This window comes from Artemia sp. Qi Xiang Cuo, chromosome 10, assembly GCF_049724085.1.
Source record: "Artemia sp. Qi Xiang Cuo chromosome 10, ASM4972408v1, whole genome shotgun sequence".
NCBI classification, from domain to species: Eukaryota; Metazoa; Arthropoda; class Branchiopoda; order Anostraca; family Artemiidae; genus Artemia; species Artemia sp. Qi Xiang Cuo.
Window position 1 is genome coordinate 19,850,487 of NC_142803.1, and position 12,602 is coordinate 19,863,088.

A 12,602-nucleotide genomic window follows, 5' to 3' on the forward strand; every position below is an offset into this window, starting at 1 on the left:
TGAAAGCTTTGTTGTAGAAACTTGAAAAAAGGGCTCATTCAATTGGATATTCAAAGGGCTAGCTTTCCCAAGGCCAGAACATAATTTGCACTTTACTGCAAAAAATAAAAATTAATGTGCATTGTCAGTTTAATATACATATACTGATATTTAGTCATCAAAATGTTAATATTATTTGTTTTATTAACTTTATAAAAGTAAAAACATTTGTCTCTTGTATGTTGCTGGCTTTAATGTTTAGTAAATAGGGGGTCATTTGGTTTTTGCATTATGCTTGTAGGCCAGCTTTGTGTTACCATGGTAGGATATGAAAACAAGTGTTGGCAGCTGCAGGTACTCCAGTCTCTTATTGTAAGGGAGATCATATAGACCAGCTATACACTTTGTGGCATGTCTCTCAACTCGCTCAATAAGGCTAGTATCATTCACATAGGAAGGGGAGGTGAGACATGCATCAAAGTCGAAAACAGGCCTGACTATAGATTTATAGATCCATAGAAGAACTTTGTGGGAACAGCTGGTTATGGTGCATTTGAGGAGATTGAGGCTTGAATTTGCTCCTAAGACTGCTTGTTGCCAGTGGCCCTGAAAGTTTAGTTGTTCATATGTCAGTACTCCTGGATCTCTTTCTTTGGGACTTATCTTAAGTTCTGTTTAGTTCTGACTTGTTTTTAGTATTTAAGTACTGTATGGTAGTATTTTGATATATTTATGCATTGATATATTTGATATTTGTTCAGAGTTCATTGTTCCTCAAGAGCGTCTTAGATAATTTGTATTCCTGGGTTTGTTCAGAGGTCATTGATCCTCAAGAGTGCCTTAGAGATTTGCCACTATATATTTTTCTGTGATATTAAACCAGTAAGGAAGAAAAGAGTTGTGGCTATGGCTCATACCTTATCCAGATAATGCCTTCTACTAGTAGGTGTTAGCCTTTAGTTTCCTGTTGCTCTCTATGAGCTGTTAGGAGCTGCTCATCTTCTTTGAATCATGGAGGGCCAGTGTCATACCAAATTCTAGTTCTGGCTGTATCTTAGAGGTGTGCAAACTTTTTTTAATTATTATTATTACATTTGGGTTGCAGCTGACAAATATGCTTTTGATGGTACCAAGGCATCTCCTTACATTTGTAATAACTGAGAAAGTATGCTGATAGAATTTCAGCTGCAACTCTACTCTAACTCCAATATCATGCTCCTCCTCTATTGAGGTAAGGCTGAAGCAGCTGCTGGGTCTGTTGAAAAATGATTACTGTTGCTCACAGTTGTTTGGGCTAGGGTGAAGCAACTTGTATTTTTCATCACTCTACTCTAGCAGCCACTTTTCTGACCAATGATTTGTCTAAATTTTCTTAATAAGCACTGTAGTTGGAATTATTTCTACACAGTGCTAAAAATTTTAAATGTACTTATACTCAACCATGGACACATGGTTGAGTCTAATCATGGACACACTTTAATCTTCAGCCTAAACTTGAAAAATTCTGCCCAGTTTTAGGCATGGAATCTTAATCCTTCTTAGAACAAAGAGACACCCAGTCTAAGGCAATTATCATGAAGCAGGATTATTTTGTTTCAAATTGGCAAGGATGTAAAGGTAATTGTTGTTTAAAAAAAAAAAAATCCCAACCAATCTTATCTAGCCCAGTTCCAACCATCAGCCAATCCTAACTATTTAAAACTGTTTACATTATAACCAAGATTAAGAACTCCCTGTTTATGTTTGTGAAAGATGTATTTTAATCAAAATATTTGTCAAAAATTAGGTACTGGCCAAGTACTAGGGGTATTACCCTATTTAAATATAGTTATTCTGCCTTGCAACACTTGCCTCAAATTGAATGTAGGCCTGTGTTTGAAATATTCTTTATGATTTAGATACTTTGTTCTAACTTTTAAGATCCCATGTTCAAGATTGGGTAGCATTTTCTTAATTTAGATTCAAGCTTAAAGTGTTTGTTTGCGACTATACTACATGATATTTCACCCTAATATGTAAGGATATGGTACCCTTTTAAGGAAACAGTACAAAATTCTTAAAACTACCATACTTTAAAGCTATCATAAATACTCATCTTCTCATTCTTAAAAGTGTTTTGCTTCTCAATTATCCCCTTCAACCCCCCCCCCCCCCCAATGAAACAACATCTAGCCTAGCCCAGTTGAGATATTGCCAAAATATTTTACAATAGTAGTAGGCTTAGCATACACTTTTCTTCTGTATTATTTTGATGCAAATCCATTAGGAGGGAGTTACATTGAATCTCTCTTCTGCAAGATGATGTTTAGGTGCCTGTAAAATTCTCACAGGTGTCTCTTGTACGAGAGCAGCAATTGGCTGTGAACAGCCCCTATTAAACCTAATTTTGGAATTTCTCAATGATGTCTGCAGGTGTAGTTTCTCAAGATAGGCTGTTCTACATTGATATTGAATGAATTAAGAAATACTCCTGTGGTGTCACAGTGGGTTTGATCTCAGCTTGGTAATATGAGAACCAGAGTTCAGTCAGCTCAAGCAACAAACTGCAGGGCCAGCACAAAGATCTTAAAAGCCAAGAAGCATCACTAATCCAATTCATGTATACAAGGAGAAATTCGGGTAGACTCTGGTATAACTGGTCTGGTATCAAATCTTGTATGAGTGGCCATGAGTCATGTCAACATCATGGGGGGGAAGGTTAGAAGAGTTTCATATTTTCAAATCCTGAATTAGTTCTTTTTAATTTTCAGAAGCTTAAGCCTTTTTAGGCAATTTTGATAGGGTTTTTTGGTTCATTGGTATTTTTGTGGTCATTCTTCTGACACCCTCAAACAGATTATAATTGATAATAAAAGAGGATAATGTAGTAATTATTCCAAATGGGGCATATTTATATGCACATGGGGCATACATATGGGAATATAATCAATACATGTAGATTATATTCCAGATGGACAGACAAGAGTAAATGAGATAAGTATGTATTCATGGTTTTAAGCAGTTTTCAGAAATTTCTAGGGCTTCATTTAAATAACCCTATCTTCTTAAATATTACCTATGCAACTACAAGAAAACACTGTTGCAATATAATTCTTACTATATAGCAAAGTATAATCACCTACAGAACAAGTACTGACAAAACTCTCCAAAAGTGACCCCGCGTACCTCAGCGCCTCTAGACGCAAAGTGCTGTACTACTTAATGGCTCCGAGCCAAAATACTTTGCTCCGAGCCAATAAATTATGCTAAAGCGTGATTCAGGCGATGAGTGACCAGGATGAATTGTGTAACTACGGTTTTTAGTTGCCAGGTTCGCATAGGTATACAAAGGGTCACTTTTTTTATGTGGAGAGGATAGGTTTTGTCAGTACTTGTTCTGTAGGTGATTATACTTTGCTATATAGTATGCAGAAAGTTTCTATTTGTCAGATTTTTATGTGTTCTTCCAATTAAATCCATGTTTCTAAATAATATATTAGTATTTACCAAAAGTTGGGCTCAATTTTTCATAATGCCATTAGAATATAGAGCCAGTAAGAATGCTTTGCCCAGTTAACAGAGATACAATAATTATTGCAGCAATGAAAAACTGTTGATATATACTTCTGATATATACTGATATAACTGTTGATATATATATAGAAATAAAATACTTCCATATGAAAAAAACTTTTTTAAAATACTTTGTGTCCCTTGTTATATTTTTAATATTCACAAAAAGAGAAAGATTTTTCAGATCCTTACAAAAATATCTTTGTTTGATTCAGGCAATGAAAATGAAAAAGTTAATATGATTTCTATTGAAATATGGTGTTGGATGTATGTTTTACTTCCTACATTCATTAAATTTTCCCAGTATATATATATATATATATATAATATAACTTGTTTATATTACAACTTGTTTATATTAAGTATATATATATATATAACTTGTGCCATTTTTGATACTTGCCCTTTTTGAAAAATTATATTCAGAATTTTCAGTAATTTATCTGCCTTCGCATCCACAATATTGAAAAAACTCATAGCCATACTATATTCTGATTATATACAGTAGTAGTTAGTAGTAGTAGTAGTAGTTAGTAGTAGTAGTTAGTAGTAGTAGTTAGTAGTAGTAGTTAGTAGTAGTAGTTAGGAGGTGGCCAGTTAGCTCCTTTTTAAATTGCTTAAAATTTCTTTTTAAGAAACACATGGCCGAATTTTAATAGGTAGGGAATTCCATATGGTGGCACAACATAAAACTGGATTAAAGCATGATCTTATGGTTTTAGTTTTATGAATGAAAATAGCCATGCCATTTCTGAGAGAAAAAGGAACACAAAATTTTCCCAGTATATATATATATATATATAACTTGTGCCATTTTTGAGGAGTTTCAGGCTCTTTTTGAAAATATCATAAATTTGTTTGTGCAATACACCTTTAGTATTTATTTCTATCAAAATACATTTATGTTTCTTTATTCCCAAACAGAAAAACAACTTTTACAGAACACAGATGCTATGTTTATAAAGATCAGCTTTAAATGATAGTTGTTTCTTGCTAGGAGATTGCTCTTTTCAAATGCAATTTTTAGCCATATGTTTAATATGGAGCCATTCGTTTCAGGCACAGATAAATTGTGAAAAATAAAAATAATGAACAAAAGAAGGAATTTTAGAATATTCTACTGGTATTCCAAATATAGGCAGAATGTGCAGTGTAGAATATCCTTTAGTACCTATTTTTACATTTTCATTTTATTTCTATTCTATATTCGTATTTTTGGGGGTACAGTTATCATAGAAGGGTAAGATACAGGTTAAAACTGGGCTGTGGGGATAATATCAACCATAGGTAAACTAATTAGACATCAAATTTTAATTTGATATCATATGCGTTAAAGGAGGGCTGGATAGCAGAAAAGGAACCGGAAGGCTCATTGCCCTCCAGTAGCTGTTTAAAAAGGACGCTAGAACTTTCAATTGAATGAGCCCCATCCAAAGTTTCTAAGATAACCCCCTTCATATGAAGTGGAAGGTTTCTGGAACCAAAAAAGTTTTGGTACTTTTCTGGGCTGTGTTTTGAGGGGAAGCAATAATTTTTTATTATTTCCCTTTTGCATTTGGGGACCCTTAGTCTAAAGTTTTATATAAGTTTTAGGCCAGTTGAAGAAATTTGGCCCTTCTTTGAGCCCCATTTGTTAGAGGAGGGACCAATCTTTTGAACATTGTTTTGGACATTGGTCCCCTTGTTCCAAGGATTTACGGTTGTAAGTTTCAAATTGATCAATGAAAAAAGCTTTTGTGGCCCTTTTCTGAGCCCCTAACCCCTCACCTCTCTCAAAATAAGTTATTGATAATCTTTTTGACCAAGGAAATAGTCCCTGAAAGTTTCACTCTACTGGACTTCCAAGATCAAACATATCCCTCTTTTTCCACCGTAAAATCTATCTGTAAAGAATTCACAGTTTGTAGAATTTACAGCCCCCATCCCGGGGGCTCTGGGGGGTTATGTCATCAATCCTTAAATTCATTGTGAACATATGTTTAATACTTTGAAATATTGTATATAAATACGAAACGAGAAATACTACCATTCAAAATCACCAAAAACAAAGGTCTTGCTAGAATTTGCTACCCCCCCCCCACCCCTAAGAAGTTTACTGGCAAGGCTAATGATGCCCTGTCTTGCCTTTTCCGTTTCTCTGCTGGTAGACCTTTGAATGTAATATTTTATGCTACACAGAAAAAGATTGTTGCAATAGAGGGAGTGGGAGCACTATTACCCTCCCCCCACTAATAATAAAGGCATTCAACCTGCCCCCCCCTCCCTAGAACTCATCCTATATTTATCTGGAAGCTCAATGGTCTTCATAATGTTTTGGCATCAAAATGCATTCTTTCAGGTGTCTGCTCCCCCTGCCTACAAAATGATCCGTAACCTCTCCTTCATAATAGCTGATTCACAAATACATCATTGCATATGATTTTATGAAACATGAAATAAATTAGTTTAGTTAAATTAAAATTTAAAAAAAGTGTCAGAAACTGTCTGTAATAGGAAGGGAGGTATAATACCACAGCACCCTTATTCAGGCTTAGGGTAAATGAAGAGAGATGAGGGATTAATTTTTATTCCCTCCCTCCACAACCCTTCCTATACTTTTCTGAATGCTCATGGAGATTTAGACAACTAGGGTATTGAAATGTGCTCTTCTAGGCATCTTCCCCCTCTGCTTTTCTTTGTTCTTTTTATTTTTGTCAATTTCTTTTTGGCCGCTCAGTTTTAAATTTGGGGATATATTTCCAGGAAGGATTGTTGAGGGAGGGCATGCAACCATGACATACTTTCTAGTCCAGTAAAACCACAAATAAAAGGCCAAACTTCGGCATTTGAGCAACAGAAATGTTTTTGGAACCAAAATGTTTGGAAAAATTTGCTTAATAACGTATCCAAAGCCGCCGTGCAGAAATACCCCTTTTCTTAGGGAAAGGGGAATCTCGAATTTAAATTTCTGCTACATTTTCTGGATTGAAAGATCGTTTGTTATTAATTCAAGTCCCGGGAGATCGAATATAACATCAGAATTGAAAAATTCCGTCGTTTATTGCTCAATTTCCACCCTAATAGAGGTCAGAGTGGTAAAAACACCCTTTTTGCTATTGGTCTACTTTTGGTTTTAACAGTACTTCATTGAAATTTCACGCACATGATCTCAAACATGAGCTAGTACTGGGCCTCTATCAGTATCAACCTGACTTCAGAGGTGTGGGAGAGGGTTAATTTTACTTACAATGGAATACAGGGATTTGGTAGAATTTGAGAATATGGTAGACCATGAATTAGGGTACCCATCATATCAGGTTAAACATGTTACTCGAAAATATAATTAAGATGAATTTTCGGCCTATTATAAAATAAATATTTTAATATTGTGATGTTATTGATTAAAAAAAAATTGTATTTAGCCAAGGGCTATATCCAAGCCCATTAGGGCGGGGGGCTGTGGTAAATCTGTCATAATAAGGAAGTGTACATTAGAAAGGGTTTTAAGTGGGAATTGTTTGGCACTACTCTTTTGTTATTGTATTGTTTCTTTTAAAGAGAGAAAGAATAAGCACAATTACCCTTGCCTTTTCTAGCTATAGCCCTTGCATATTTTTCCATAGGACATGATATGTTTTTGAAGCAAACAATTTGAAAAATGTAACCCATAAAAGCTCATAATTTTCTGTGAATAAAAGCTTATTTATTCGGTCAATTTGTCTAGTAACTTAGAAATCAGATACAAAATTAATATACTATTGAATTTCACACCCAATGTATTCCGAAGTTTTAGGGAAAAGGTAGGTATTGGGCCCTTTATCCAGAGGATTCGAATTTGTCAAACATTATCTTAATAGGACAGAAGTTCATATTATGTTAGAAAGCAAGTTCTTTCGTGGGTCTTTTGCTAATTTATTCTTTTTTGAAGTTTTTCTTTTTTTTAGTTTCAGAGAATTTGAAGTTTACTTCGCCACTCTATTTTCTCTGAAAGTTTGAACTTTGATCATTTTGGTGATTCTTGTCCTAAGGAGCACAGCAAAGGCAATGTTAGAACATAGAATCAATTGGGGAACTAAAACTCCTAGATTTAGATTATGCTGATGATTTAAGCATCCTAGATGAAAATGTTGGCAAAATGAATGATTTTCTGAAAGTTCTGCATGTTCAGGGTCTATGAAAATTAATGTTAAGAAGACTAGTTTGCTGAGACTAGAAATAGATAAGATGAAGAGGTAACGTTGAGTAACAAGAAGATCAATCAAGTGGACTGCTTTGCTCACCTAGGTGTTGTTATTGGGAAAGACGGCTGGTGCAGCGAAGATGTTAAAAGTTGAATAGCAAAGGCCCAGGGTGTTTTTTCACAGTTGAATTTTTTTTTTAGAAGAATAGGAAGATACATCTATCCACCGAGATTAGAAAATTGGAAGCTAGTGATGACAGTGGTCTGGATATGGTTCTGAAGCGTGGGCGCTCCTAAAAACGGAGGAGGATTTGCTAGATGTTTTCCAGAGATTGTTTTCCTGGCCTATGGATTGTTTTCTCAAACAGTAAGCTGTACGAAAAATGTGGGTTATCCCACTTTCTACGGCTATAAAGAAAGAAAGGTTGAGATGGCTAGGATACGTCTGTTGGATGAAGCATGACAGATGACAAAGGATGACAAAATCGTCCTTGTCGGTTAACCGTCTAGGACCAAACGAAAAGCTGGTCATCCCCTAATAGGGTGGGAGGAGGTTGTGAGGAAAGATTTAAGGGAAATGGGTGTAAAAAGGGAGACTGTGAATAGATTGGGATGGAGGTGGAACGTGCGTTACTCTGTTGGCTTCAGGCGGCTCTGTGCTGCAGTGAGTCAGTAGTAGTAGTATAACTAAAAATCACCAGAAAAGGACTGTGGCAATATTTGCTGATAAGCAGGTAGCCATCAGTTCTGCAGATGCTTCAGACACTGATGAAATGATGTTGATAGGTTACAACTTTGCTACTTTCTTTCAATCCCCTAAATTGTATCCTTAGACTCACAAAATTGCTACACAGCATGGAACTTTAAAGCATTTCTCTAAATGCCTGGTGATTTACATTGGTGAATTCCTACCATGTAAGTGCTCCTATATGCAGTCTAATTATAAACCACATCTTTTGATCTAAGTATAATGTGAAAATTTAGCATTGGTTCCCTCTATCTGTGCTTTACCTTCTACATTTCTCGCCTACGCCTTCCGTGTATGCTGTATTGTAGCATCGTTTGGGCTGGGATATTTTCACCCATTGTTCAGCCTATATTTGTTCTACAAAACAGTGCTGCTTTGCTGTTGTACAAATTATGAATTTGTAATTATGATAGAAAGGAAATAGTTCTTTGTTTTTTTACCTATGGATGTGAGAATTTTACTTACAACGAAGTTGTTTTCATTTCTATTTGTTTAAGGGTGACCAGTACCTCATAATGAGGATGATTTTTATAAGGGCCAAAACAATACAATGCACAATTTGTTGTTTTTTAACTAAAGCTAATCAATTTTTGTTTCTCACACCTCCTGTAGAATCCCATTTTTGATGGGATTGAAAAATCGAAGCATTTCATCTGACAGTTATTAATCCTGTCATTATTTTCTTGAATTGGAAAGAAAGTTACCTGAAAGTATAGAATGAAATTAAAGGTTAGGATCAATATATATTGCTCTAAACGTTGGTTATTGGCTGCCTGATTCATTCTTAACACTAGCATGTAACGTTTTTATTAATAATGATACAAAAAAAAATACAATCTCAGCTTTATGTTTTTTTTGCAATGATTTGAGAATTTATATGCCATTGAGGTCAAATGTCCTTAATGTATTTACCAGTTTTAGCAATTCTGAAAATTGAACTTTTAATTATGTTTTTTGTATTAAAAAAATTTTTTGCATTATATTGCAATGCAAAATTGTGTTATAATGCAAAATATTTTTTGCACTCTAATAAGTTTTCAGTGTAGAACAAGATAAAGTTGGGCATAAAAAATAATCTATTGTAGCTTCCCTCATATTTAGTATATGAGGGAATAGTATGGATAGTCCCTCCTGCTTGTGTGCAGGGATTAGAGGGATAGTATGGATATTGCAGGGATAGTATGGCAAAACAGTGAGAACCAACAAACAATATTCTTTGTGAATCAACCTTCACATAAAAGGGGTGGGACAACCACCCAAAGTTGGATCTCTTTATCTTCGAAGTGTCTAGTGAAACGTTTCAGTCGTCTATTCTTAGTCTATGGTTATCTTGGATTACATTAAACTATAATGACTGTTTCTTTTCTTAGGCTCAGTCTGAAGAAGATGATACCCCGGATGATGTTGCTGTCAATATTGAAGGCCGTGATGGCATCATGGACGAGTTCTTCCAGGAGGTAATACTTTTTTTTATTTATTTATCGGAATGGAAACTCACATTAAACTGTCTTTTAAAAACAGAGACCTTTTAGGGGGAGTGATTCACAGAGATAAGGTCTTTGGATATGAAAGCTCCAAATTTTCCAAGATAATGCTATGGAAAAGGTCTTCCAAGAGCCAAGTCTTGTTTTTCCCTGTCATTGTGGTATGTTTGGGCCAGGGTGCTAGTTATCCATCACATAAATTATCCAACGCATAAAGTTGGTATTTCATGTATGAAAATATATTATTTTATCATTTTACTAAATCATTGGCTGCTGGTGTTGCTAGCAAACTACGTGATCGTCAAAGTGTTAGCCAACGAACACCCCTCCTCTATCCGACGTAGCTTCTACCATGACAACTATTCAAGATATACCCACGTTTCGCAAGTTAATTTTTGCAATGGCTATATGATTTTTTTTTATCTTATGCCACTCTTATGCACTGCGATTTATTGTATTTACTTTTTCTGTACCTATCATTATATCCAGGATCTTGAAATGAAAAGCTATTCAAAACAGAGCATAATGACAAACAAGTCTAAGGAGCAAAAAGAAAAAACAAAAAAAACAGAATTTTCAAGATAAGAACATGGAATAATATTAAGGCATTCTTGTATGTAAATATGAAAACACCAGTTAGATCTCCCAATATTTTCTACTTGCGTATTAATTTAAAGCTCTACGACTGGCTTTCATGTCTATACTAATCCTAAAAAGTCAATTAAGAGTTGATCAGAGAAAAGATCACACAAACCTGCAAACATGAAAATTCTTTCTTGTGCCATTTGTGTTGCAAAGTAACACTATTACTTGGATGGATCTTTTTCGTCGTGGTCAGGTTTTTGCCCTCAAAAACGGGGAGCAACAAAAAATCAAAAATTTTCTAATTCTGAGATTATGAAGCAGAGAAGAAAATACCTCTTGAACTTTACTGAATTTCCCCTAGAAACAGTTTTTTTTACACAGCGAGCAGCTAAAAAAAGGATATTAAATGAAACTGTATTAGCTACGAAAATCTTCTCAGGGATCATGTAGTTCCGGGCTTGTAAAACATTGAATTCTCTCTTTGGGAACTAACTCTTGGAATTTGGACCATTGCCAAAATGGGGTGTCAGATTCCAGTAAATCTTGGGGGAAAGTCAGAGCTATTTACACCGTTTAGCTGTGTGGTTTTCCGACCCAATCTAACCCTATAGGGAAAGAAGGAATCTTATAGTTTATCACTAGGACCGTCTAATTGAAGATGTTGCTGTACCTCTGTAAAACTTGATGAAAAGTGCCCTGGTTGTGCCATATTATGTCCTTGACAAATCTTTCGTCCGTGGGGAGGAGATAGGGTGATCGTAAATTTTTGTCGCTAGAACATTCTAGAAAAGTTCGTCTCAACTCAGCCTAATGGGAAGTAAGATATAAGGTACTATTCTCTGTGAGTAGTGGAAGTGGGGGTGGAAAATATTTCTGTCATAAGCTTATCTACAGGAAGGGACGTTGGATCTTTATCAAATTTGGTGGGAAGGAGAAGGTCTGCTCATGGTTGTGTGGCTTTAGTGTCACTTGACCTGCGCCTGATTTGGGATGTATATAGGACAAAATTGTCTCTTACTAATTAAATTACTAGGCATTACCTTATTCCTTAGAACCCCTGTGCCTCTGGAGACACCCAGGCTATTGACGAAGCCACATCAGTTGTCCTTCAAGTAACCTGATCCATAACATCTTCCCATTGGAGTTCCTTTTTTTAGTAGTTCCTTCAGGTATGTCCGGTGTTTTACGTTCTTTGTTTCCCCCCTTTTTTCTACGTTTTGTTTACTTAGCTAATGGAGGATAAACTTGAGGTTTTGGTCGTCTTTCATCCATGCTACATGTTCGGACTATTTCCATCTTTGGTGTTCTGATCGTTTCAACTGTTAAAGTTGCCCTTCCAGAGCGTGCCCTGATGGACGAAGTCCAACTCTTTCTCGAAGTCTATGAATGTCAGGTATAGTATATATTATGAAATCTCCTGAGCATCCGAAATTTAAGTGCCGGCCCTGCCATCCGTGAGAATTTTAGCAGTTTCAGCGTTTTACAGTGGGCAACCACTTGACAAACTGTTTCAGCTATTGCTCCGAGGACTATCGGCAAGACTATTGAGAAATAATACAGAAATACCTGCATTTTAATCTTTCAAAAACTAGACCAAATTTGTTTCAGTATGGATATAGCGGCCAATGTATCAGTTGTTACTGTTGATTTTCTGACAACTTGAGAAAAAGAATTTTTACTAAGAAATAGCTGACTAGTAAATAATTCACGATTGTGATTTCACAAAAGACTATTGTTTTGTTTTAATTTTTTTGCCATTAATATATTGTGACTAGATTTGTTGAGTATGCATAAGTGATCCACGGGGATAATCTTTTCTTCTGCTCAAGAAAATTATTTGTGCTTCCTATGTAGCTGTGTATGCTAAATCTGAACATTCACAATGAATGTTTCTATCTCAAATTGTTTTGTGTAATTTTTTTTTAAATATGAAATTCATGCGTTTTTTTAGCGAGAAAAAATAATTATGTTAACTAGAAATACAATCAGATTTTTTGTAGGATCTATAGTTTTTGTGTACTGATGTTTTGTCATTTTTATGCTGAAATTTTTAGCACTTCAGAAAAAAAATTAGTCAAAGCTAAGACTAGCAGAA

The 12,602-nt window shown here is 35.2% G+C and overlaps 1 protein-coding gene across 1 annotated transcript in view; it reads left to right on the forward strand.

Annotated features, from left to right (window-relative positions):
* Positions 1 to 12,602, forward strand: part of Syx1A (Syntaxin 1A) — a 218,129-nt gene that overhangs the window by 4,205 nt on the left and 201,322 nt on the right. Inside the window, exon 2 of the mRNA XM_089095302.1 lies at positions 9,809 to 9,895. Within this exon, the coding sequence (XP_088951428.1) occupies positions 9,809 to 9,895 (87 nt within the window). The remainder of the gene's footprint in view (positions 1 to 9,808; positions 9,896 to 12,602) is intronic.